This window comes from Camelus bactrianus, chromosome 16 (genome assembly GCF_048773025.1).
Source record: "Camelus bactrianus isolate YW-2024 breed Bactrian camel chromosome 16, ASM4877302v1, whole genome shotgun sequence".
Classification (NCBI taxonomy): Eukaryota; Metazoa; Chordata; class Mammalia; order Artiodactyla; family Camelidae; genus Camelus; species Camelus bactrianus.
The window spans coordinates 48,265,913-48,293,273 of NC_133554.1; the positions used below are offsets into that span (position 1 = coordinate 48,265,913).

General features: G+C 54.2%; 1 protein-coding gene across 1 annotated transcript in view; it reads right to left on the reverse strand.

Annotated features, from left to right (window-relative positions):
• Positions 1-679: 679 nt before the first annotated feature.
• Positions 680-27,361, reverse strand: part of CACNG4 (calcium voltage-gated channel auxiliary subunit gamma 4) — a 55,822-nt gene continuing 29,140 nt past the window's right edge. The window contains exons 2-4 of the mRNA XM_074343510.1: positions 10,874-10,957; positions 5,863-6,003; positions 680-1,835 (exon numbers count right to left, since the gene is read on the reverse strand). Coding sequence (XP_074199611.1) covers positions 1,297-1,835; positions 5,863-6,003; positions 10,874-10,957 — 764 coding nt within the window. The 3' untranslated portion in view covers positions 680-1,296. The remainder of the gene's footprint in view (positions 1,836-5,862; positions 6,004-10,873; positions 10,958-27,361) is intronic.

Here is a 27,361-nt window from a genome sequence, read left to right on the forward strand (position 1 = left end):
AAGAAGGTCAGCTCCATGTTCCAGGACATTTTCCTTTTGAACCCGGACATGCTTCCACGTTCTCTGCTTGCTTCCGGAGGGGGAAAAATGGTTGGGAAAACGTCAAACATGGAACCTGCCGCCTGGCTTCCCAAGTGCTGAGACGTCAAGTCGGCCTTGCATTCAAACGTCCTCGCTGAGCCCTTTCAGGTGGTGGCAGAATAAATTACACTTATAGGATTTGGGGCAGGTGCTGCTGCTGCTTTTTAAGAGGGGATGAATGTAACTTGCTCTCCTGGTATTTGCAATAAGTCGGGATTAGTAACCACCCAGGAAATGGATGTTTGTTCTGATTCTTTTTGGTTGCCGTTCAGTAGGCCATGGGTTCTGTTCCCAAACACCATGGGGAGGGGAGAGGGTCTGTCTCCACAGCCCCCTATCACCACCATGAGGGGCAGAGCCACTCCTCAGGCCAGTGGGCAGGGGTGGGGAGGATATAGCAAGAGGCCACTTGGCCACCTTTCCTCTGACCGGTGGAATCTTCCAGACGCTCAAGTACAGTCAGTGTGTTCTGCCCTTTCTATGTGAGGCAGAAACTTCCAGGAGCAGAGAGGAAAGCCAAAGACAGATTCTGGCCTTTACCTCACGCCCAGGCCAGCGAAGGCCTCCCCCTTTGCAGATTCCTCCATGGGCCTCGGTGTCCTCAGGTTGAGGGAAGCCGGCCCAGGATAGCACAAAGGCCAAAGCACCAGTTGGCCACAGGATTGCTGTTATTTCGACAATAGGCCACTGCCCAAGAAAGAGGGACAGACAGACAGAAGAGGAAGGGGGCAAGCTTCAGCATCCTCGCCTCCAGCTCACAGACACAGGAACTTCAGGTTCAAAAGCAACCATCCAGCATTCAGAGGCCCCCTTGTGCCCCGCGAGGCCCTCCCAGTGGCCCAGCGCCCAGGCTGGGAGGGAAAACCCGGAAAGTCTGTTCTTCCGGCAAGATTTGCTTCCAAGAGGAGATAATGGCTCGATTTTGCTTTACCAGGTTGCTCAAGGCTGCACAGCCTCAGGAGAGCTCTGGGGCCTCCTGGGAGATTTCAGAACCGTGGGGCATCCAAACACCCTTTTGGGGGATAAAGTTAGCCTTCTTGCTTCCAATTCCGGTCTCGGGGGGGGGCTTTGCTCCAAGCCAGCCCGCGATGCATTCTGGAGACTGGGGAGGGTGGGGTTTGGCTTCAGTCAGTCGTCTTAAGGGTCAGATGCCCCCCCCTGCAGGATACAAACAGCCAATCCGGGGAGAGGCCGGCGCAGAGAGGACAGGGCGGCTCACACCGGGGTGGTCCGCCGGTTCAGCATGCTGATGTGCACGCCTTCCTTCAGGTCCTGCTGGAAGAAGTCGTGCACCTGTAGGAAGCCGGCCTCCTGGTCGGGGCTGTAGCTGGCGGCCGTGGTCACTTTGAGGGGCTCCCTGGACAGCGTGTACATAGACAGCTCGCCCATGGGGATGGCCCCGGCGATCTTCAGCCCTACCGGAGACGCGTCCCTGGAGGGAGAGGCCTCGGTGGACCTGGAGCTGGACCGCGAGCGCCGTCGCCGGTACCTGTAGCTCGGCATCCTGGCGTAGGGAGACGAGGAGGGAGCCTTGAGGAACTCCCGTTTGGTCTTAAACCTCAACTCTTTGTTTTTCTCAATGTAAATGTTTACAGCCAGGACGCCCACGGTCTCAGCCACAATGAAAGACAGGGCTCCGAAGTAAAAAGACCAGCCGTAGTTGTAATGGTTTTTTTTATCTTCGTCGCGCTTGTCGCTGGGGTCGCCTGTGTTGCTGGAAATGTAGACGATGATGCCAATGATGTTACTGAGGCCTGTAAGAGGAAGCAGGAGTGGGGCGGGAGGGAGAGAGGTAGAGGTTAGACCCCAGCTGGGCCGGGGGGCGGGGGACGTGGCGGGGGCCCGTGGGCGGAGCAGGGGCTGTGGGCGTGGTGGGCCCGTGGGCGTGGCGGCGGGCGGGGCTGCTGGCCCCTCCCCGTTTGATAGGTATTTCTTTGTTCTGGTTGCTACCTTTTAAGTAAAAGTAGTTAATTTTGAATGGGTAATAAAGTACAGAGTTCGGGTGAGTATACAGTAAAACACAGGCTCTGAGCTGCCCAGCTCCCCTCCTGAAGGCAGCTACTGTTAATCTTCTTCGGTATATATATCCTTCTTATAACCATATCCAGTCTCTCTCACATATATTTATTTTTTTCTTTGCACAGTACTCTTTAGCCCCCTTTCTTTTTACTTAACAGACAACCTGAGAGACGATTCCCTATCAGGACACGAAGCACTGTCTCTAACTGTAAGTGGCACCCGCCGCAGGGACATCTAACCAGCCCTCTGCTGTGAGACAGCCTTGTGGCTACACCATTCCACACACGCACGTACAACTGTGATGAATTCCCTGAAGAGAAACTGCTGCCTCATCAGGCGTGTGCATTTAAAAACGAACTTTTATTTTGGAATAGTTTTAGACTTACTAAAGAGTTGTGAAGTCAGTACAGAGACAGCCCCTTTCCAACTCCCCACCCAGTTTCCCCCATTAACTTCTGACATGACTATGTCCACGTGTCACAACCAGGAATCCTGCCTCTTACATTCCTACTCACTTACCTTCCAGCCTTTCCTCGGATCTCACTGGGGTCTCCACTAATGTCCTTTTTCTGTCCCAGGATCTTGAGTTTATTTATATTTGAATTCAGAGTCCCCGCCCAAGACCCCTCCATAGGGGCACAAAATACCTCAACAGCCTACAATTTGTGCTATCAAACTTCTGGATCTTTGCTGATGTGGGAGGTGAAAGCTGTTGTTGTGTTTACGTGATTTTCTCTAATTACAAGTGAGGTTGAGCAGAACTGAGCTGCCTGGGTGTGAATCCTGGTTCTCCCAACTCTCAGCTCTGGAACTTTGGACAAATGACCTTTCCGTGCCTCAGGGTCTTCATGTGCAAAATGGGAATACCAGTGGTGCGCACTTCACTGGCTGGCTGTGGAGATCCAATGAGTTACTAGGTACAAAGCACTTACAGCATGCCTGGCACACAGGGAGCCTGCTTTAAGTTCTATTACAGGCTACTGTGTTGTATAGTAAAGTAGCGTGTTGTATTGTCTATGCCCCACCCAGGTCCTTTGTCCATTTTCCTACTGCACCGATCTCACTGTAGATAGGTTAGCGTATTTCCTGCTAAGGGACCAGAGATCCAGCCCTGAGCAAACTGGCTCTAAGTCTGGGCCCCTCGCCCCTTCTGCTATGTTCCAGAAGAACCCTCCCCGACATGGGCTTTCATGCTCACCGTTTGCTTCCTTCCCTCCCTCCTCTCTTGTCCCTTCTCTCCCTGACTCCTAGCTTGTCTCTCCTTCCCTACCCCGTATTCTACACAAGTCACAAGAACGCTCCTTAAGCCACATCCCAGCAGATTCTGTGTTCCCAGAGAAGTTGCTGCATCTTCTTCCGACTCTCCCAGCCTTTGGATCTTACCTCTCCCCAGGCTCTGATCATTTCCCATGTGGAATTCTTCAAGGCCTGTCTCACCTCGCTGCTGGGGCTGGAGTGGCCTGGGGCTGGGCCCTGCATGGGCCCCAGGGCCTGGCTGCTTCGGCCCACAGTCAAAGCTCCATGAACCAGGGAGTAAATGGGAACAAATGAATGTCCCCTTGCTGGCCTGCCGCGTCCTCTTCTCTCTGGCTGGATCCTTGTTTTTAGCTGAGTGTCTCTGGGCCCTGGGCTCTGTAGTTCCTCTGGTGATGTGGCACCTCTGAACATACCTTTGAAATGATTCCTCCTGGGGAAACGGGCAGCAGTGGGGGCACCTCACTTTGAAGGCTGACCACCCTGGGCTCAGCCGTGTCTTTGCCACCGTGTGACTTCAGGGAAGCTGCCTGAGCCACCTGCCTGCCTCCTCAGGAGCTGGGATGAGGGGCTTGTGCTTACGGAGTACCGGGCACTCGTGTTAGTGTACGTCCTCTTTCCTTTCCTCGGGAAAGGACGGGGGCAGCATTCAAACGTCACAGCAGGGATTTCTATAAGGGTCCACACCTGGAGAAATCTGACTGCTTCAAGGAGAGGAAAGAAGGGACGGGGCAGGGAAATTGCGTGGAAGGAGGACGCTGCTTCTTGGTAAGGAGACCCTAACTTCCCAACACATGCGCGTGCGCACACACACACACGCACACACACCCTGATGCACACATCCCCCCTCAGATACACACACGCATACACTGACTGCCCTGGAAGGGGATGACAGCTGAACGGGCGTAGAAGAAAGAGCATGAGAAGCACAGCCAGGAGCCCCAGCTCTGCTGACCTGCCTGGGAGATCTTGAGCCGGTCTCTGAATCGCTCTGGCCCCTCAGGTCCATGATGCAAAAGGAAGTTATCCTCCTTCTCCAAGGGAACACAAGAAGAGATGGAGATAGGAGGACCTCTGGGGACCTACACGGGCCAGGCACCTTTCGAGGCCCCTCCCTGAGCTCAGCAAAGGAGGCAAGACCACCAGCTACTGGGATTCTCATGGCCACCCTCACAGTATTAGGATGTGAGACCAGATGCAGAGAGGGCACAGGGCCTCGGCCCAGCTCCGGCCGCCTCCCCTGTACTGCTCCACCTCACCAGTCCGGTGTAAGAAAAAAGAAAGGTGCTTCAAAAGCAAAAATGCTGTTAGGACCGTGTAAGGAGCTATGGTAACAATTTAGGAAAGAATTGCTGAGCATCTTAACATTTCTCGCATTTATTCACTGGAATGGGGCCTACGAAGTCAGATGGCTCCTGTTGCTCCAGACAGGACAGGGACCTCTGCTGCACTGTTATCTTCACTCCTCAGGAGCCACCCAGAGTCCCAAGGATGCCACTGGCCAAGCTTTGTCCCGCAGACACCCCCTCCATGCACCCACCACCCCAGCAACTCAGGCCAGAAAACCCAGGTTCTCTGCTGAATGGTGAATAAACACTGACCCATCTCCTGCCTGGATTTCTCCCATGTCTGCAGTGTGAGGGGAGAGGGGACAGGCATTGAATTGTCTGCATCCAGGCTTGGAGGAGCGACAGTGTAAAGCCATTTTGTTTGGTTTGGTTTGTTTTTTTGGGGGGAAGGTAATTAGGTTTATTCATTTATTTATTTACTTACTGGAGGTACTGGGGATTGAACCCAGGGCCTTGTGCGTGCTAAGCAAGCACTCTACCACTTGGACCGGGAGTGTGTTACTGTTACCCACAGCTCTGTGGGTTTTCATTGGGTCGACATAGGGGTGGCATAGAGGTGTTGCCGCCCATCTCTTAGCCAGGAGAGTTGGGCAATCAGGATGGCCCCGGTGAAGGGGGGGTCTGCCCCGCTCCCGCCCCAGCCCTCTTGCTCCCCTGCCCCGGGCACACTGGGCTTCTCTGCTTCTGCACCCTCGCCAGCCCTGTTCCCCCTCACCCTGTCTGCAGTTGCTCAACTCCTTCAAGTCTCGGTTTCCGTGAGTCCCTCTGGGTACCTCCCTGACGCCCCGACTCAGCCAGGCTCCCCTGGTACAGGCTTGTAAGGCACTAGCACTGCCCTTTTGTGGCATTTTACACACCTGGACTTATTATTTTTCCAAATTGACGTGAAATACACATGACATAAAATTAACCCTTCCAAGTGCACAATTCAGTGGCATTTAGCACATTCACCATGTTGTGCAATTACCACCTCTACCTGGTTCCAGAACATGTTCATCACCCCAGAAGGAGACCCTCATACCCAATAAGCAGTTGCTCCCCACCCCCTGCCTGGCCCCCTGGAATTTTGATGTTAATGACGCCCAGTGATCTTATGGCCGACCCGCTCCCCCAGCAGGACCAGCACTCAGTGCAGCGGGGACCAGAGCGGGCAGCTCACCTGCAGCCACAAAGAGGATGCCGGCACTGAGCACAATGTTGTTCTTGCGGCTGTAGAACCTCCCAGCGCCGATGCAGAGCCCGCCGAGCAGGAGTAGGATGGTGCTGAGAATGGGGAAGACGCTGGAGGCACGCACAATGCCTGGGCCGGCGGGAGACAGAGCAGACAGGGTGGTGAGACCAGCTGCCCTCTGGGGCAGGGCCGGGGGCGTTGGCCAGAAGCCCCAAAGCTCTCAAGGCCCTTCCCCTTGACTCCAAGACTCCCGTCTGGTCCTGGAGACCCAAGGTGGATAGGGAGCCGAGGCGGGGACAGTTGGACCAGATCCAAGCGACAGCCCAGGCCTGCTGGTCACCCCCCCGGACGCCAAGTGGCCTGGAGTCATAACTGTCCACATCTCGCTTGGCCTCTTCCGGGGTGTGGGTCACACTTCTGCCAGCCAGGAGGGAGGAGTCAGTGCCACCAGGGGAGCCACCACAACAGCCAGGAAAACACAGTCGGACAACACCTCACAGCCCACTAGGCCCTTTCATGGACACCATCTCCACGAAGCCTCCAGGAGGCTGGGGAGCGGCAGGCAAGACAGGCAGCTGCGGTGGGTGGCTGAGGACACAGGCTTCGCTTGAGTGGGTCTGGGTAGCCTGCTTTGTGACATGCTGGCTGTGTGGCTTTGGTCACATCACCTAAAACTGGGCTTCCCTGTTAGTGGAAAGCAGTTCATAACAGCACCCACGTCCTGCAGCTGGTTTTGCACAGCTAAGGGGCTCAGCACAGGGCCTGGTCTTAGCATGCACTTCTGAAGTGACAGCCTTTAGCGCCATCGTCATCATCGTCACTCCAGGGGACAGACGAGGATGCAGAAACTCAGGACCTCCTGAGGTCAGAGAGAAGGAGGCAGCTGGCCAGAGTTGGAAATCCATGGAATGGTGTCCAACAGAGTAAGATTTGCACCTTTGCTCTGCTGCTTCCTGGTGGGGTGACCAGGGCATCTAACTTCTGACCACCTTGGTCCCCTCTTTTATAACCAGGGGAGACCAGTAATACCTACCTGTAGGGGGCTGAACTGTGGCCCACCCCTCCCCAAAAGCTATGTCCAGGTTCTAACTGCTGGTACCTGTAAGTATGACTTGAGTTGGAAAAAGGTCTTTGCCGATGTGATTACGTTAAGGATCTCGAGATGACACCATCCTAGATTCGGGTGGGCCCTAAATCCAATGACAAGTGCCTTTATGAGAAAGGAAAAGACACAGGCAGAAGAGGAGACACAAGGGGAGAAGCCATGTGAAGACAGAGACAGAGAAAGAAGTCATGTTGCTCAGGACAAGGATGCTGGGGCCACCAGAAGCTGGAAGAGGCAAAGAAAGATTCTCCCCTAGAGGCTTTGGAGGGAGGATAGCCCTGCCAACGCCTGACTGAAGACATCTGTCCTCCACACTGTGTGACAGTAAGTTTCTGTTGTTTTAAGCTACCCACTCTGTGGTAATTTATTACGGTGGCCTTAGGAAAAGGATGCACCACCTGCGAGGGTTGTGGTGAGAATTTGATGGAATAAGGTACAGAAAGCACTTAGTAGGGACCTAGGGGATGCGGGTCCCCCTTCCTTAGCATCTGGCTGGGAGGAGGGGCGGGAGGAAGGGAGAGGGCACCTGAAGAGGAGCCCCGAGCTCAGCCTCCCTGCTGCGCCTGCATCCCAGCCCAGGAGAAGTCCCAGCTCCGTGGACCCTGGGTGGCCCCGGCAGGGGACAGTGAGTCAGGGAGCACTGGCAGGCCCCCCTCCTGAGCCAGCTGAGCTGGTTTCAGGCTCTGAAGGCAGCGTTTGTCTCCTTCTTTGTAAGCCCACCAGTGTGTGCCCCTGCCGCACAGAGAGGGGTTTGTTTGGGGCATTAAATGAAGCTCTTCTCTATGCCACCTCCTCCTCCTCCCCTCTCTGCCTTCTTGAAGTTGTGGGCTCCGGGAGGAGGTTTCCTCTGCGCTTCTGAAATGGGCCTCTGAGCTGTGCTGGCCAGAAAAGGAGGATCAGGTCCCCCTCGATGCCCTCGTTCTGCAAACGGGTCACAGGAGAGAAGGGAGACTGGACCCTCCAAAATCACTGAGGTCGGGCCGGGCTCAGAGCCGCCCATCCTGCCCAGGTAAGTCATGTGAGCGCTGTCCTTTGCCACATGAGCTCATTCTGGGGCTCTGGGTGTGCAGGCGCCAGCCATTGGTGCAGGCTGGGTCTTGCACAGAGCGGGGCTGATGTCCAGCCCATGCCCTGGGGCCATGTCAAGCCCTGGCGAGGACCTGCGTTTGCTCAGAGAATGAGCATCTCCTTCTAATTCACCTGCAGGCACACCATGGACTCCCAGTAGCCCTGACATGAGCACTCCTGAGGCTTAATACAGAAACCATCCACCCAACCAGAAAAGTGGAGCCTGGAAAAGGGGAACCAGGCCCAGGGCAAGTGGGAAGGAACTCCTGAGGCCAGTGGGGCCAGTGGAATAGAAATGGCAGGGAATCAGGGAAACACAGATCGGGTGGCCGCAGTGCCCGAGACCTTGGCCTGTCCTGGAATGCTGCTTCCTCCCTCTGGCTCCAAGCTCACAGGCACCTGCACTCCGAGCTCGCTTTCAGGGTCAGTTCTCCCTGCCTCCGCAGCCCCTGAGTGGAGAGTCGGCTGCACTTTCCACCCCAGTTCCACCAGCAGCCGACATCACAGGCCCCGAAGCCACCGCCCCTCCTCCTCCTTGGGTGTCTCTGGGCTGGTTAATGAACCCAGCCGGTCTCCCCACGTTTCCTTCCCAAATGAGCTTTAATTGCTGACGTGCTGTCGCCATCATTTTATTTTGGAAAATCACTGCTGGGACCCTGCCACCCCCAGCCCTCACGCCCTGCCCCAGGACACCACTGCCAGAGTTTGAGGACAGCGGGGGCCTGGAGCTGGATCGGCGAGTGTGCGGTACACCCTCGCTTTGCCCTTCCAGATCCTCGGACCCCCTTTCCCCATCCTGCTCTGGGCCCAGGGAGGCCGATGCCAGGGACCAGATCATCAGGGTCCCCTCATTCTGGCTTGGAAGGAGAGCAGGGGAGACGGTTATTCCTCTGGCTCCCTTCCTGCGGACAAGGATGAGTGGCTGCATTCCTTCATAAAGGCCACACTCCTGCCAGGAGGCCCTGTTCTCACAGCGCCCCTCGTCCAGGTGACTATACCTGATTCTCCCACCTATTCAGGCCGAGGGGTGTAGGGCTCCTTCTGTTGCTACCCCCGGGGTGCTCTCCACCCCCTGCAAGTTTCCCTGAGCCCTGCCCACCCCTCTGTAATGAGTCCTTCACTAAATGACCTTTCACCCCGTTTGAGCAGACTCTCTGCTTCCTGCTGGGACCTGGGAAGCCGTATCATCTGACCTCTGGGCTGATGTGTCATGAGGCCCATCCACCAAGAGATTCCTGTACCCTGGAGACCGTGAGGGGACAGGGGTGGGGAGTAAAGAGGAAGAACCAGCAGAGACAACTCCCATAACCTGGGGCAAGTTCAAGTGGGAAGTGGGAGAGAATGGTTTGTTTCTCCAGTGCTTCCTTCCCCACAGTCCCAAGGCTGGTCACTGGGGCATATCTGCCCTCAGAGCCTTAAGAACCACCCAACTGCCCTGGGGGGTGCAGAAAGAGGCAGGTTCTGAGGCAGGGTTGATTTTTCAATTGAGCCATTCTGGCTGGGCTGAGCACCAGCAGCTGCCCTAGATGGCTGTGCAGGCCATGCACTGTGCAACTCATGGAGTGTTATTTATATAATTGTCTATGCAAATAACATCCCTTGAATTGTGCAGTGTGCAACCTGCACAACCGTTTGTGGCAGCCCCATGGAATAACATTTGCTTGGTTTAGTGTTGACCCCCAGAAAGCAGAAAGAGAGGACAGGTGGGAGGAAGAGGAGAAGGTAAGGGAGGAGAGATAGAAGGCAGATCTGGCCAAATTATTTCAGGTTCTGGGCCTGGCCAGAGCATCCTGACACTGCCCCAGACTCCATGGGAACCACACGCTGTTTCATTTCACTAGATGACTCACAACCAAAATCCTTTCTCTTAGAAAAAACGATCCATAAGCAGGTGCAGAGTGGATTGTGCTCCCTCTGAGGATGCTGGTATCGATTCTCCATAAATGCAGCTGGCCCCAGCCCCTGGGGGAGCTGCTGGGAGCAGCTCTGCGTGTGTCTTGGCTAATGCAAAAGGGAAAAATGACTTCAAAACGGTGCTGATTTTTCCATTTCCAGGTTCATTCCTGGGCTGTGGCTCCATCCTTCCTCCCAGGGAGGTGTCCACAGGCCCAGGGATGAGATCAGGATTTAGGGCATAGTGCTGTTCGTCCTTTGGGGTTCAGTATATTCTGTGACTTCTGGGTTCCCATCTGGGGGCCAGCCCAGCCACAGGACCCGGGCAGGGGCAGCTCACGGGCAGAGGTGACAGCTCGACCAATTGGTGCTGGAGACACTGAGGACCCACATGTCCGAGGCTGGTCCTGCTACCTCCCTCACCTTCTTCCACAGGCTGCCTGGCACCCACCGGGCTTCCTCAGTGTGTGACTTAATCTGGTTTTTTAAGAGGAGAATGCTGGGTGGTGTGGGGAGGGGTGGGCAATCCAGTGCTGGCAGGGCAGTGTCCTTGGGGTGTCAGAGCCCCCCAGGGATGCTGGGACTGGGCATGCCTATGTTTCTAACCTGCTTGTCAGGACTGGCTGCAGCAACCACTCCTCTGAAGACAGCCATGCCCAGAAGCCCCGGGGAGCTGGGATGCCCCAGACTCATCTCCTCTTCCCAGGCCCCAGTCTCCTCCGGCATGATCCTATCAGCCAAGTAACTCCACTGGGATGCCCAGCCTTGAACAAAACGCCATCCTCTGAACCAACAATTCTGAGTCAGAGAGGGAGTGACAGGAGCACCCAGAGAACAGCACCCCACCCACTCCCACGGGTACATCTCTCCTCCAGCCGCCTACCCGCCACCCACTCCTGCTTGGCACATGAAGGAGGGATTCTCAACACTTACGGAGGAGATACTCCGAGCTGTCGTGGTCGTAATCGTTGTCCTCTGGGAAGTGATTGATCCGGAAGCAGTGGCCTTTATAGATCCCTGGAGGAAAGGAGAGGAGAAGAGTGCGGTCGGTGTGCGTGGGCTCCAAGTGCACGCACTCCAGATCCACGTGCTGCGTGCGTGCCTGGCTCTGGGCGCGGAGGGAGAAGAACGATCCGGTCAGGGGTCCCCGGGTCTAGTGGGGGGTGATGGGCACACACAGAGAAGAACTGCACAGGAGAAACGTGCCCAAAGGTGACCGTATCATTTCCAGTCCACATCTGGACACCTATGAGAGTGAGGCCACCATCAGTAACCACGCAGGGACAAGAGGACTCAAGCAGAAATTCCTGGGCTAGCAGGACAAGAGACCCCCTTATTCAAGGGGGCTGCAGAGCCAAGTCTTGAAAAATGACAGTTTCCCAAGGGGATGGAGGAGGAGGCCTTTGAGGCCAAGGAGGAGGCTGTGTATTTGCCCAGGGTGGGAAGTTCTGGAGCTGAGAAGGACCTGTATAGGGGGAGGGGTTGTGACTGAAGGTGGGGCGGATGCTACGGGTCAGGTAGGTCAGGATGAAATCTGCCCCCATGGTGTCTGTCTGTCTGTCTTTCCCTCTCTCAAGCACACAATTATGGTGAATCCCTCCTAAGTTACACATCAAATCTGCAAACAGCTGGTAACGTGATTCTAATCGCCTCACTCAGTGTGATAGAAGGAAGAGAAGATGGAACAAGAGAAACTGCCAGAAAAGTCGAGACCTTCTTCTGCCTGGCTTCCCCTCCCTGCTCGGAGAAGTTGCCTTACAGGGTGGGAGGCAGGGTACCCTGGGTAGTTCAGTAACTGCAGGAGGACAGCCCAGTCCTCCCTTCCAGAATCTTCCGTCTAGCTCTCCCAGCCCCCACTCTCTTGCTGTCTGGGAGCTGCCAGTGCAGAAGTGGACACAGGTGGAGGGGGTTCTCGGGGGGTCAGGCTCTGCCTGGCTGGCGGACCCCTTCACGCCAGGTCCGCCCCCAGCTCCTGCAGGGGCTCATCTCCACATCCCTGCACTGCCCGAGTGGGGTGGGGGGCGGTTTCCACCAGAGCCAATTCTTGTTCTGCAGCTGCTGCCAAGCGTCTCACTGGCCTTCCCACGCCCAGCCTGACCTCCTGGTCGGGAGCACAAGGTAGGAAGCAGGGCCTGGGCCAGACCAGCGTTCATCTCGGTGCTTCCAATCGGGAGAGGCCTCTGAAGAGCTGGGGGCTGGCTGCTTTTCCTCCTGTTTACCAGTCAGCCGGCTTACCAGCTCTCCCCAAGCTCTCCCCTACGTCCGGCTCCTTAGCTGCTGCCTTCAGGGAGCTGGGGTGCTGGGTAAGGACCCCTGCTTCCTGAAGACCCAGGGGCCTCCAGGGCGATTGGTGGGCAGGTGGGGCTTGGTCAGGGACAGCGGAAGACAGTGAACTCTGCCAGGTCAAGCAGGAACAACTTAGTTACTCCCCTTCAGTCTCCTCATCTGTAGAATGGGGATGACCACAGGCCTTATCTCCTAGGCTCTTAGGAGAATCACCTGAGGTAATACTTGAAAGGCACTAAGACGATTCTTGGCCTAAGGTGGTGGATCAGGGAGGCAGGTTGCTATGGGATCCAGAAATCCCCAACCCTTTACCCAAGGGGTCTTACTCTTTTGTGAGTGGTTAAGTTGATGGAGAATCATGAGCGTCTGTGAGCAAGAGGAAACAGAACCAGGACAGGCTGGTGTCAGGGTGGCCAGAGGTGGGAGATGCAGAGGCTCGAGCAGGCCACACCCAAGACTGAAGATGTTCATGGAGATACTGAACAAGCATTTTCCAGGGGCAAGTAGGCTAGACGGAGCCCTCTCCCCTTCCTCCCTCCTCCCCTGACCCCTGCACACTTTTGGGGCTACCGCCTGCTGCGTCTCCCCACATCTTTCTTTGTGATGTGCACCTACACGTGTGCACGTACGCGAGGCTTCCCCTTGTTTTAAAAAAAAATTAATATTTTTACATGGAGATGTCGATTTACACACAGTTGTAAGAAACAATACAGAGAGATCCCACATACCTTTTTCCGGGTTTCCCCCAATGATAACATCTTACAAAACTACAGTATCACAACCAGGATACTGACATTGCGACGGTCAAGAACATGCCACCAGCGCGAGGATCCCTCATGCTGCCCTTTTACAGCCACACCCACCTCCTTCCTGTCCCCAGCCTCGGACACTGACCCATGGCAACCACCAAGCTGTCCTCCCATTTGTATGGTTTTGTCATTTCCGGAAGGTTCTATAAATGGAGTCACACAGCATGTGACCTGTTGGGACTAGCTCTTTTCACTCAGTATAATTCTCTGAGGAGTCGTCAAGTTGTTGGACATATCAACAGTCTGTCCCTTTTTCTTGCACAGCAATATTCCATGGCATCGATGTACCAGTTTATGACACCTGGATTGTTTCCACCAGTCACAGCTGTGGTTTCCAGCTGTTTCTCATAATGCTGCTATGAACAGTCATGTACAGGCTTTGGGGTGAACCTAAGTTTTCATTTCTCTGGGTTGAAGGCCCAGGAGTGCACTTGCTGGGTCATACAATGGTTGCTCGTTTAGCGTTATAAGGGCCAACCTAACTGGTTTGCAGAAGAGCTGCCTCCCTCTTGGAATTATTCAATACACTTTACTCTGTAACCTGCTTTTTTCATTTACTGATGTATACAAACTTCTCTAGGTCAATACCCATAGAATTGACTTTAAAAAACTTGTCTTCAAAAAAAACCAGTAAGTTGATACTAATCCAAAAATTGCTGGAAATCTTAGAAGGAAATAGCAGAGGGGCTTGGGGACCAAAGCTTGCTCTAACACTGATAACGCTAAAAGAAAATTGTGCTTTGGCAGAGATGAGGAAACCATATATTTATATACTCAGTCGGAAAACAAAACTCAGATTTTGACACATTCACCTGTGTATAGACATGCGAGTTCCAAATGTCCTTCCAATACATTTTGCTAACCTCCACTCTGCATTTAGGGTGATATTTTGTATTTGGTAGAAATTGTAAATAGAAATCACACTGTCCAACATATTAACATTTTTAAAGACATTCTTTTTAGAAGCTGCATGACCATCCGTAGTTAGGGTTTATCAGTTTGATTATATGGTAGAAGAGACGCTTTCCTTTCTTGGGGCTCTGGCTCCTGCCACGTGGCGTTCTGCTCAGAGATACGTTGACTGCACATATTCTGCCTTCGCTCTTCCCCTCAGCGACGCCTCTCCTTTTCTTTCCTTTTTCCTCTCCCTTCATCCTCCCACACCAAGCTCTTCTGCACAGACTGAAGGAACGGGCATTGCTATGGGTAGAACTGTGTCCCTCCCACCAAAACTTTTGCAGATGTCGGAACCCCTGATACCCGTAAATGTGACCTTATTTGGAAACAGTCTTGAAGATGTAATCGAGGTAAGACGAGATCACACTGACTTCATGCGGCCCTAAATCCAATGACAGGTGTCCTTACAAGAAGAGGGAAATCTGGACACAGACACACATATGGGAAAAGCCCAAGTGAAGACACAGACAGAGATCAGAGCGATGCGTCTACACATCGAGGGGTGTCAGGGACCACAGGCAACCACCAAATGCTAGGAAGAGACAAGGAAGGATCTACCAGAGACTCAGAGGGGACAGGGCCCTGCAGACACATAGATTTCACACTTCTGGCCTCCAGAACTGTGAGACAACAATAGTCTGTTTCTTCTAAGCCACCCAGTTGTGACAGTTTCTTATACAACAGCCCTTGGAAGCTAACACAGGGGAGAGGAAGTGCGGCGGGCCTCGTTCACTCATCACTGGAGTCCAGCCTTGCCGAAAGGCAGACAGACCTGTTAGGTCTTCCTGCACCCTGTCAACTGCAGGGGCCCTCAGCGATGTCTAAGAAGCCACGTGCATGGGGCATCTGTAAAAGCATCTTCTTGTTGGGTGCACAGCAAAACTCACGCAGTCTCTCAGGCTTAGGCTTCCAAAGCACTGGGGAAGGTTCCTGAGTCTTCCCCCTCTACTTACTTCCAGCCAGCGACGGGGACCTCACCACCTCCTACGGCATTCTCTTTCCAAACGGCTTTAGCTTCAAGTTCCTGAGAGGCCATCTACCTCCACGAAACTCCATCCACAGGGATGACTTATCATCCCGGGGAATATAAGAATCCATCACCTATCAAGTGTCAACTCTTCAAATCACTGAAGAGAGGAATTGTGTCCAACAGCATGGAAGGACATGCTAGTTTTCCAGCCGTCCAGGCCTTGCACAAAAAGTAAAGCTCAAAACTGAGGACCAGAGGTGGCTGGCCAGCTGCCAACAGTTGGGACCAGATGAGTCCCCCAGCCAGACATTGTTACCAGGCTGGAAGCCTGACCCCACCCCCATCAGCCTCCCCACTACCCCCATTAAGTAGTGGGCGCTATGGGAGAAGGGCAGGAGTCATTTCGGCACACGGAGTGTGAAAGAGATTGCTCCCCACCCCTGGAATCAAGAATGTAAGCATTTCCCTTAAATGAAAGTCCTCCCTGGGTCAAACATCCTCATTTCCTTCAACCATTTCATTATTGAGGGTTCCAGATCTTTCTCCAGCCCCACCCCCTCCTCTGGGTCAGCTCCCAGCTCCCAGTGCTCAGAAGCACAGCACTCACCACCAAACCCAGTGTTCCAGGCTGGGTCTGACCAGCCCAGAGCACAGCAGTGTTGTCCCCTCCTCTTCTCCAGACCCCGTGCTTCTGTTAATGGGACCTGGTGTTCCCAGTGACTCAGTCCCCTGGGACTTTTTTCGCGAGAGCTGCCTCACTTCCCCCAACCTGTTTTTGTGGAGTGGAGTGTTCAGTTCTAAGGACTCCACATTCATCCCTGTCAAATTTAATTTTGTTAGTGTTGGCCTCGAGGCATTTAATAGGGAGAAAATTAATGGCTGATGTGAGAAGTAAGAGAGAAAGCCGTTGCCCATCCACTTCACATGTGTTTTCTCTCGGTGAATGCGCCATTTGCTGTGTTCTCTATCTAGTGACATTCAGGGCGGCTAATTTTGAGATCCCGGACTGGCCACAGCGCAGGAGTACCAAGGTGTGCCGAGGTCGCTGGCTTGTGCTCCCAGAGACCCAGTGGTCCCCTCCTCCTGAGGGTCAGGAAACCACTGATGTGATTTCTTTATCTGTAAAACTCGGGAACCACGCCAGAGGGAGCCCCTCCTGCTCTAAGATTCCAGGACTATTTTGTGGAGAAAAGGTCCAGGAGTCTGTGCATGTGTTAACAGCTCTATTCATTGACATACGTCCTGTTAAAGGTATTTCGATGGCATAGGAAGCATCTGGAAAGAAATACCCTAAAATGTGTCCTCTGTTTTACTTCCCGAGTGAATTAAAATTTTCTCCTTTACATTTTCTCTGCATTTTCTGAATTTTCTACAACATCTGGAAGTGAACCAGCCAGGCTCACTGAAAGTGAGAAAAAGAAACCAAATCTTTGATTGTAAGGCAAGTGTGGTGTTGTGTCTGAAGGAACCACAGGTCCACCCAGATGTGGAGGCTGGGGAGTGGGGTGGGGACCGCGGTGGGGGGATGAGCGTGGGTGATATTTTAGCCTCCAGGGGTGAGTCTCCCCACTGATTTCCTTCTGGGCTGTGATGGTCATGCCCTGAGGTTAAGCCCTGATACGCAGCAAGGGTGACCAATCCCCAGGACTCAGGCAGGCATGGGGACGCAGCACTGTCAGCGCTGAAACCAAGAGAGTCACAGACAAACCAGGACAAGTTGTTCACCCTATGAGTCATTTCAGCATCTGACTTAAGCTTCCATAATAGGCCACCTCAGAGGTCCGTCATAATTCAGGGAATCCTGGAGAAAAGAACGTTAGAGGGAGGCTTAATAATCATGGCGCTCACTCGTGTAATTCCTTATCGCTTGCAATGCATTTTCACCAGCCCTACTTCATCAGATCCTCACTGACACTAACGGCAGCAAGGCACACCCATCGAAAGCATACTTTCTGCCCCACCTCCTGCGTCTCTGCCCACCGTTTACTCCAGCCATTCCTCAGTGAGGCAGTCAGCTCCGTGCGGGTGTCGCCGGCTGCTGTCTCGATTCAGCTGCTCCACTTACTTCTTGCTTTTTGCCCAGGGCACTGGGTAGGTTGCCCAGGGGAGCTGCAGCCCACGCATGCGCACGGGTGGAACTGAATTTCGAGGGATTGAGCACCGCCCCTCCCACACTGCCCCAGGGTAACCTCTGAGCTGGAGGATGGGAGCTGGTGGGTAAATGTTCCCTCAGTCTCACTCTCCCAGCCCTCCCCCACGCCGGCTCCCCAGGATGGCCACCCAAGACACAGCGCCTGTGTGCACGCCCTGGGCTCAGGCTTAGATGAAAACTAATGTGCCGAGCACGGTCAGTGCATCAGCCCATCTCATCTTTGTAACAACACGCCTTTGAAGATGCAAGAAAGAGGCTTAGAGGTATCGAAAGCCCTGTTCTCCCAAGCCCCAGCGCAGAGATCCAACTCTGAGCTCTGAGGCAAGCTGCCTAATGCGGTAAAGGAAAGACTTCTTTGCCCCATTTTCAAGAAGAGGCTCAGGGGATGCCCGTGGCAGAGCGGCAGCCCCTGGAATCCAGCTTCTTGATGTCTCCCCAGGTGTTCTTCCCACAGCACCCGAATGCTGCCTTTCCAAGAGCCCTCAGCGAATGCAGGAAAGGGTTCTGATGCAGTGTGGGTCACTGGCCTTCCTCCCCAAGACAGATCAGGAAGTGAAACCAGGTAACAATCAAGGGTGCTGGGTAAGCATCAAGAGGACAGTTTCCTGATGGTGAAGCAGGAGGCAACGGTGTCTCCAGACCTTGGAAAAGGCGGCTCTGGGTCAGTGGGGTACATGGAGCTGGGGAGGAGGAGGCCAGGCACGGCAAGGCCCCTTTCGGCTCCAGGACAGGGTGATTGTGACTAGAGTCGGCCCTCTGTATCTGCGGGTTTCGGTTGGTATCACTTCCGGGGGCAATACGAGCTGGACAGCTGGAGAAGGGATACGAGATGGTTTGGATCTTAAGTGGAGGCTGAGCTCAAAGCCAAGGTCGGGGCTCAGGTGTGGGGCCCACATCCGGGAACAGATGCTTCTTCGGGGGTGGCTGCTCAGACACGTGATTTCAGAACATCCCCATCACCCTGGTCAATAAGAGGCATGGAAGAGCCCAGATGAGGCCCAGCTGCTGATGGAGGCTGCCTAGACTGGAGGAGGAGGTGAGGGTGGGAACCCCATGTGGGGCCAAACCTTCCACCAGCTTCGTTTGAATCACATGTTGGAAAATAATCAAACCACACTTATTTTGCTAAATAGCTATCAATTTGGATTTTGTAATAATTCAAAGTGGCCATCTCGTAACTAGTCCAGATTAGGATGGTTTCACTGGACTGTACACTGTGAGCTGGGTCATCTGTGCCAGCCACAGCCCTGGTCCAAGGGCCAGATGCACCAAATCCACATCTCAGGTGGGGCAGTGGGAGGAACTCAGAGCCTGCCTGCGTCTCTCACCTGCTGCCAATCACCTGCTCGAACGGCTCCTCCTCCAATGTTTTCCCAGGGCTGCTTAATGTATGAGCCTGGTCCCCTGACCCTAACCTCCCATGGGAAGGATGGGAACAGCTCAGCAGGAGGGCTGTATGTTTCCAGGAGGATACAGACCTTTCCAGAAAGGACCCAGGGCTTTGTGGAAGAAGTGAAGAACTTAGGCGTGCAGGGTTTTGGCTGGAATGATGGGTAAGAAGGTGGAGGAGAGAGTGTTATCCTCACAATAGGAATAATATCAAGGATTCACTTAGCATCTGTTATGTGCCAGGCTCTGTTTTAAGCACCTGACATCTATGAACTCCATACAAGCCCTAAAGGTGGATAGGATTACTGAAACCATTTGCTACTAAGTGCCCTAGCTGGGGTTTGAACCCAGGCTGCCCGGCTTCAGAGTCCGTGCCCTTACCTCCCACACTGTGGAGGCAGAAGGACATGCTGTGTTCTCAGAGCTACAAGCAGTTCTGATTGGCTGGAGCATGACGGGGAAACATGGGTCCTTGACACTCCTTATTGGTGGGAAAACTTGTTTTCCCAGACTTTGGGGCTAAGGGCACCAGCTCATGTTTGAGGTTGGGTTAACCTTTTATTGGAAGTGGAGATGCTGGAGCAGGAGGGATGGCAATCCAAGACCCCACACAGGTCAGGACAGTGAGTGGTCAGGGAGGGGTGGGGGTGGACGTGAGGGCAGAGCTTGCCCATGGCGGCAGGTTGATTTTCCAGAGGTGCCGATGTGGACAGAGGGGCGCTACAGTGGTCCGTACAAGCAAAAGGTACAAAAACAGACAGGCAGGCCAGCCTTGTGCTCTGGAACCTCAGGTGGCCTGGCCTGGCCTGGGTGGAGAGCAGCAATGGAGAGGCAGAGACAGAAGAGGCTGGGCTAGGGGTGGTGTCCTGCAGGTGGGCTGAGGAGATGGGACTTCACTGTGTGGTCTCCATGAGGGTGACTTGTGATTGAGGCTCTGCGGGGACAGCCACTCCTGAAAGGAGCTGCACGGAGTAAGGGCAGCAAGGAGATATAAAAGAAAGGCAGCACAGGGCAGAGCAAACAGGGAGCTTGTTTAGGGAGACCCTGGTTCTTGTCCTTAGATGAGTTTACAGATGAGGGACCGGAGCCTGGGACGGAAATGAATGGGCCAAGATCATTCTGGCACGGAGAGTCAGCGTGTACTGTTTCCAGAGCTGCCGTAACAAAGTACCACAAACCAATTCAGTGTTTCATGGTTCTGGAGGCCAGAAGTCCAAGATGAAGGTGCAAGCAGACTTGGTTCCGTCCCAGGGCTCGAGGGAGCATCTTCCAGGCTTTGGATGGTGTGCTGGCAATCGTTGGCATTCCTTGGCTTGTAGACGCATCCTTCCTCTTCTGCACACATGTGTGTGTCTGTCTCCAAATTTCCCCTTTTCATAAGGAAGCCACTTACTTTTGATCAGGGCCCACCCTAAGGACCTCATTTTAACTTGAATAATCTCTATAAAGACCCTATTTCCAAGTACAGTCATATTCTGAGTACTGGGGTTAGGACTTCAACACAGGAGTTGGAGGGGACACAGCCCATGAGACAGGGTTAGGGGCAGAGGCACTGGCCAGGCATCCGGTACTCCAAGCTGCCACCAACAAACCCAGGCTCCACGTCTCTCCCACCCCTCCAGCTCTTTGCCCTGCCTTGACTCCAGCTCCCTATAACTCCCCCTCTGAGCGCCCTTCATAATTCCTCCACTTCCATGCCAGACTCCAAAGGGCCCTCCTAATCACTGTGATTTCCCAATTGGCACACGCTGGTGTCTCCTAAGAGCTGGCCTCTCTCCAGTTGCGAGGAGGCAGGCGGCTGGGAAACCTCTCCACGGGTTCCTACAGAGAAACTCTGGGCTTGGAGCAGCAGCCTGGGCTGGACTGGGCTGGGCTTTCTTGGGGGAGCCTTAGCTCCCTGGCTTGTAAGTGACTCTCTGTAAGACCCTGTTAAGCCATGATGACCTTCAATTCCTTCATCCAACTTAGGCTTTTGAGCACCTGCCACGCCCTAGACGCTGGGGACTCAGAGATGTGGCAGAGCATCTGCTCACTCAGAATGCAGGCTCTCTTCTTCTTGGGCACATGGCTACACTCTGTCTCTCAGCTTCCTTTGTAGTGAGATGGGGCCATGTGACCAAGTTGGCCAATGGGATGTGAGCGGAAGTGATGTGTGTCCTTCCTGGAGAAGGCTCTGGAGAAGTGGGGGTGCCTCTCCATCTCCACAGCATCCCTCCACCAGCCCAGGGAATGGTGGTGCCACAAGACAGGAGTAGCCTGGGTCCCTGAATCCCACTGTGGAGGAAGGCCATCCACGAAGAGGACTACCCACTTTAAACTGCTCCACGAGTGATAAACCCACTTCTATTACGTTTCAGACAGTCTACATTTGGGCGTGTTTCTGTTACAGCGATAATCAATAATACAAGGGGACAGCAAGGCAGGCAGGGTCTCCACTACCCTGCAGCTTTCCCGGCGCACAGCCGCTCAGTGACCACTGAGGAAAGGAGGAGGCTGGAGTTTCAGAGAGCACGTCATCCCAGGCTGCAGAGTCAGGAGAGCATCTCCTGATCTGAAATATGGAGAAATGTTTTTACATCTTTCAGAGCTGAAGTGAGGCCCAGCGAGCCCCACGTAGGTCAGAGCATTTTGAGAAGGCTCAATCCTGATGATGCGGAGGGTGAGGATGTAGTTTTTAACCCCTCGTTTCTTGGAGATGCCTTCAGATGAGAGTGTTTCCGGACTGGAGTTTGGGGAGGAGCCCTCCATGTCCTGTCCATGGCCAACTGCCTGGGATTCAGAGCCCGGGCAGTCTCTTTGGGCACCAGCGCCTGGGGTAGATTCCCACATGCTCTCCTCTCCTTTCTGAAGTGAGCTTATTAGATCATTGAAGTGCCTCATTGTCCCTCCAGGATCTGTTTGGGGTCTTTCTTTTGATGGAGACGTGGTTCATCTATTTAACACTTTGCCCATTCTTTTAATTCAGTATCCATTCATCTATCGATGCCAGGCTCTGTGGGAACCCAGACTCGGGTCCTGCCGGTGAGAACTCCTAGCCTGGCTGGGGAGGTGAGTGTCCGCATCACCTTAGAACAGGAGAGCCAGTGACACACGTGCTATGAGGCTTTCAGAGAAGGAGGGCTAAGTGCTGGATAGGGTGTCTGGGGCAGCTCTGGGGAGCGGTGAGGAGTGGGTAGGATTTGACCTGTGGCAACCCAGGTGGGGAAGACAGGAGGGAGAATCCCAGAGGTGTGTCTGGGGAGTGAGCTTCTGGAAGAGAGCGTGCATGGGGAGTTGGTGGGGGTGGTGCTGAAGCGGAATAAAGCAGGTGGAGCAGCAGTCACAGAGGGGGTCTGGATCACCCTGGAAGGATCCTGGATTCAATGCCATTGGCCCCAAGGTGCCGCCGTGACCTTCCTGAAGCTGGAAAAGTCTCCCCATGACTAATTCAAGGACCGCCTGTCCCCCAAGGCTCTACACGTCTCCGATTCTATTCCCAGGCTGGCTCCGTGGGAATGCGACCTGTTAGATTTGAGGGCCCTACCCTGGGGCCTCATGGGCATCTTATTTCAGTCCCAGAGGAGCCCAGCTGCCTGGGAGATGCAGGCTCGGCTCTCCCAGGATTAACAAGCTCTCCCTTCATTGCTCCCCCTCACACCGCAGTGCCCTGGGAGGAGGGAAACATTTAAACTTTGGCTCAGAGTCACCAGCTTCCTGCAGCTGCCAGACAGACTGTGGCATCCTCAGTGTCCACGCTGCCAGGAGCAGGGAACGGGGAGGTTGGCAAGGGACCTTAAATGCAGCCTGCCTCACCCCTCACTCACTGTCATTCACAAGGAGAGAGCGTCTTGAGCAGTGATGGGCCCTGACTTGCATTGTTTCTGACCCAAGAGAGGAGAGTGGATTCCCCAGAGACTTGGCCCCTCCTTCAGCTCTAGTCTGTAACCAGGTGGCGGACAGGGGGTTCCATCTCTCAGATACTTCGTCTCCTCTTCAGCAGTCTAGGTGAGCTATTATGTTCCTAAGGGTGTTTCCCCACTGGGACAGTCAGAGTGGGGCTAGAGGAGGATTTGGGAAAGAAGTCACCCTTGTTGTCATCAGCAACAGAAGAAAGATGGCACCCGTTTCAATGGAGCTGGGCTCTAGTTCAGTGTCCAGCGGAGGACTGGGGGTCTGTCTGAACTCGTTCTGGTTCAGGCTTCTTCCCCCAGGATTCACAGAGAGAACTCTATTTCTGCCCCCAAACTCTGTCTCTTTAAACCTGGAACCTGGAGATCACAGTTAGTTTGGTAAACGGAGGCACCTCTAGAGGTCTTGGACGCCAAGGATATTATGCTGGGACAGCTGGGCAGTGACTCAGAGGGCAGAAGATGGGGAGAGAAGGGGCGGGCCATCGCCTTGGTGCTCAGCCCATCCTGAGTCTCTGATGTACCCCTGGGGTACACCTTGGGGAGCCCCTTTTTCTGAGAATGTGTCTCTCACAGCATCCCCCAGATGGCTGCATCGCATGGCCCTGCTCCAGGCAGGCATCCCGGGCACACACCTGGCCCAAGCTGGATCAATCAGATGCTCTCTTAGGAGTTTGGAGTTTGGGTCAGAAGCAGAGGAGATTCAAGGGCTAGGAGACTCAGGGGAGCTCACAAATGAGGTGTTCTCAGTGGTCCATGATGCTAGCTACGTAAGTTTCTGGTTCTCCCCTTCCTCAATCTTGACTGTTAAGCTCCTTTCATCCCTTTGGACTCTCCACATTCTTCCAATAAAGTCTTCCTTTAGGACCAAGTAAGAGGAAGTTGGTTTCTTGCATCCAGGAGAGCCCTAACCCCCAACCACCCACACCTTCATCGGGGGTTCCACCCAAGAGATTCCAACCTAGTTCTCATGGGCTGGGGCCACACGTCATTCCTCAGGGCAGGTCTGTGATGCTCTTACGAGGTGTGAAAATGAGTGCAGGTTCCCAGGAGACCACAGAACCCAGGGGAGGGGAAGGGGAATATAATCTCAGGGGACTGGAATGCTGAACGCCAGTCCCCATGTTCCCACGTGGAACCTGTGAATTTCAGCCTCTTGGGAGCTCAGTCACCTGGGAAAACCCTTGCTGGGCTCATCAGTTAATGGTTCCCTGTTTCCTCATCTATTGAGTGGGGATCCTCACAGACCTTGTGCAGCTGCCATGAGGCATTAGGGAAACAAGAGCACGTGAGGCCAGCACAGAGAAAGCTCCCATTCGCAGTGGTTTCTCCCCCATCCCCCTAAAACAAAGGCTTCCTACCTGTTCCCCTGAAACAAAGGCTCCCGACCTGCTGGCGGCCCATGAACTAAGCCCTTGACCCAGGTCTCCTCCCACAAACGTGATGCCACTTCAAGGAAGGCCTGCTGTGAGGACCCGAGAGATGGCTCTCAAGCACGGGAGTCCCTATCCTCACGGCCCAGTTCCCTGGCCCTTGGTGGGAGGTGGGACCTCAGCCTCACTCTCTCACCATCCGCTATCCTTCATTTTATTTGACAAATACTCCAAGAACACACAGCACCGGCCTCACGCATCTTCCAACCCCTTGCTCCAGAGCGGCCGGGATTTTCCAGGCTTCCTGCCGAGATTCATAATTGAATGCAGTCAGAGAGATTTCCCCAAGAGCTCGTTTCTCTCCTAACACAGGGAAATGAGTGTTCAGTTATTGTCTCTCTGATTTTTCTACTTGAATCTGCTTGATAACTGCTGCTTGTATGAAATCTCAGTACCAAGGTTTTGTTTTGTTTTTCCTTCTTCTTCGTTGTTTCTTTCATTCTTTTCATGAGCAAATATGAAGCTCCAAGGGGCGAAACAGCTCTGCAGGTTCCAGGCTTTTCCAGGTTGGTTTGGCTCTGCAGATCTTTGGAAAGCTGCGCTCCAATAACCCGAAAGCTTTAACTGAAGGGCTTGGATGAGGGAAGGAGATACACAGAGCGGAATCATAAACTTCTTGAAGGAGCCCTTGGGACCATCTACTTCATCCTGTTCACTTTACACGTTAAGAGCCTGACCCCTGGGGAGATAAGGGGCTATTTCCAGAGGGACAGGCTGGCTGGTGACTGAGCCAAGTCTCCTGACTCCAAGCTCAGTGCTTTTCGGCCCACCCCGCACCGCCTGCTCCAATGCAGAGGTTCCCAACCAGGGAAGAGTTTGCCTCCCAGGAGATGATGCCTGGAGACAGTTTGGACTGTCAGAACTTGGTGGAGAGGGGAGACTGGTACTACTGGCAACTAGTGGGTGGAGACCGAGGACGTTGCTAAACATCCCACGGTGCACAGGACAGCTCCACACAGCAAAGAATGGTCCCACCCAAAATGGCATTAGTGCTGTGGTCTGTGATACAGAAGTAGCCTGCGCAGACCTGAATCCTCCCTCCAAGCCCATGGTAGACATTGCTTATCGCTCTTCTCCCCGATCACAGTCTAAATTCCCAATGCCATGCCCTATGCAGGGGCTACAAGTCAAGCTGATACCTTTGGATCATCCCGAGGCCAGATACCATGAAGATGGTAGGTTCTGAAATCATTCTCTCGGGTCTGAGTCCTGGCTCTGACATCTACTAGCTGTGTGATCTGGGGTCCTAATTAATCTCTCTGTGTCTCACTTTTTCCCATCTGTGAAATGGAGATCATAAATGGGAAAATTTTCAGAGGGCTGTTTAGGGGATTAAACAAGTTAACACAGTCTTTCAGTGTCACCGTGCCTGGGACAACGTGGAAGCTGCTATGAGGGTAATCAGCCCTGCTCTAGTGACAAAGAGGCAGCTGGTCCTATCAGAAGGGAGCAGGCCAGTTTTGTGCCCTATCAGGACTGACACGGACACTTCCTTGTCCTCAGATACCCATGACGTAGCGGCTTTCAAAACGTGCAAAGCCCCCTGCTGTTAGAAGGCCCAGCAAGATGACCCAGCTGTCCCTTAGTCCTGTGACCAGTGGGCTGACAAGAGCTGGTTTCTGTTCAGCACGGACTCCCTGCAAAGCCCTGTGCTAAGCTCTTTACATTTTCTCGTTTAAGCCTCAAAATAACCTATGAAACAGGAGCTCCATTTTACACACAAGGAAGACAAGGCTCCGAGAAGGCAAGTAACTTACCCGAGGTAGCAGAGCCCCAAGCAGCCAAGCCAGGGTTCTCACCTGCTCCCGTCTGGCTCCGGAACCAGAGCTCTCCCCACGGTGCTGCCCTGCCTCCCTGTTCTGTTTGAGAACCGGAGACGGGAGACAGGAGAGAGGAAAGATGGGAGGCAGAGAGACCCAGTGTCTTGGAGGGCACACGCTTGCTGGGTCACCAGCATTTTCTGACAGGCAGGTGGGGAGGGATGAGAGGCAGGCTGCTGGGAATGCAGATCCACTTCCTGTATCTCCCCAGGGTTGGGAACAGCTCCTCCTGGTCAGCCAGCACCTGGGTTCCAACCCAGTTTTCAAGTCCCCTGTCACTGCCGCCGGCACCCGCAGTCCAGAGTGCCAGGTTAAAATTCTCCCTCACCTGCGGGGACCCTGATGCTTCCAGGTCACTTGGTGAGGAGCCACCGAGCCCTGGGCTTGGACAGGACTCAGCACCTGGGCTATTCAGCCGCACCCAGTGCCCTGTCTCTTTGTCCCCAACCCTCAGAGCACCGGATGTCCTGACTGTGCTCGGTCCACCGTCTGGTGATGTTTCCGGAAGGGCTTCATTATTGCTGGACCTGGTACCTTCCATTCTCTCTGGAGCCAGAGAGAGCATGTCAGTGCCATCCCCCCACAAGGACCCCTCCAGTGCTGGTGGAGCAGCTGCGGATTGACAGCCATCCAGTCCCCCCTCAATTCAAGTCAGCAACCACTGTGCCGAGGGCCTACCGTGTGCCAGGCGCCAGGCGGGACACTGGGCCGCAGCGGGGACCGAGCCAGAATCTCTTGACTTGGCATCACCAAAGGTGCTGGGGAGCCTGTAATGGGGTCAGGGAAGCTGCCCAAGGAACTGGCACTGGAGCTGGGTCGTGAAGGACGAGCAGGAACCGGCAGCGGGAAAACAGGGTGGATGTGTTCCAGGCAGAGGGAATGGCACTGCTGAGGCCCAGAGGGAAGAGGTAGGCGGTTGGAGCACATCTGGGGAGCTCAAAGGAGGTCCATGTGGTGGCTGGAGGTGGAGGGCCTGCGTTGGGGGCAGAGATGGGAGATGGCAGGGTCTCGGAACCAGAGGGAACCCTGAAGTTTTTAGAAAGTTCTGTCCCTCTGCATGGTGGGGGTACAGAGCAGAGACAAGAAGGCAGCTGGAATCCAGGCTCTGGGACAAAAGTCTCACTCACAGTCACCTGCTAATTTGAGGCAGAGAGGGAGGATTCCCCAAGGTGAATTCACGCCCACCCCTATCCGGCTTTAGACTAAGCATCTATCCCCCCTGGAAAGCAGTCTTGGCTCAGGGACACTAGTGCCCTCTCCAAGTGGCCTCCCCAGGCTGCCTCACCCACTTCTTTCTGGCTGTGCCCAGACTCAGGGTCTGGAGGACGTGGCCACTAGCCCCTGCCAGTCCTCCTGTGCCCCTCCCTGTTCATCCCAGAGGCCACATCCACACCCCTGTCTTTGTTGCCGGCTCCAGGTTCCAGGGCACATGTCCTGTGCCTGTGGTCCCTCCCCTGCCTCCTGGACCTTTCATTCCCAGGGACAGCTAACTTCCCTCCACTTTCTCCAGGAAGTTTGGAGCTGAGGCCGGGAGCTTTTGCTTGAAGGCAAAAGAAAAAAGTAAACCAAATGTAAAACCCAGATTTCCTCCCTCTCGGCACAGCAGGGCTGGTGAGTGGGGCGTTGGTGGGCTGGGCCTCAGCAGTTACAGGCTGGCTGGGAGCAAGAGGATGATGGAGAAACCCCTGGGAACAGAGCAGAACAATTGTCGCTGTGAG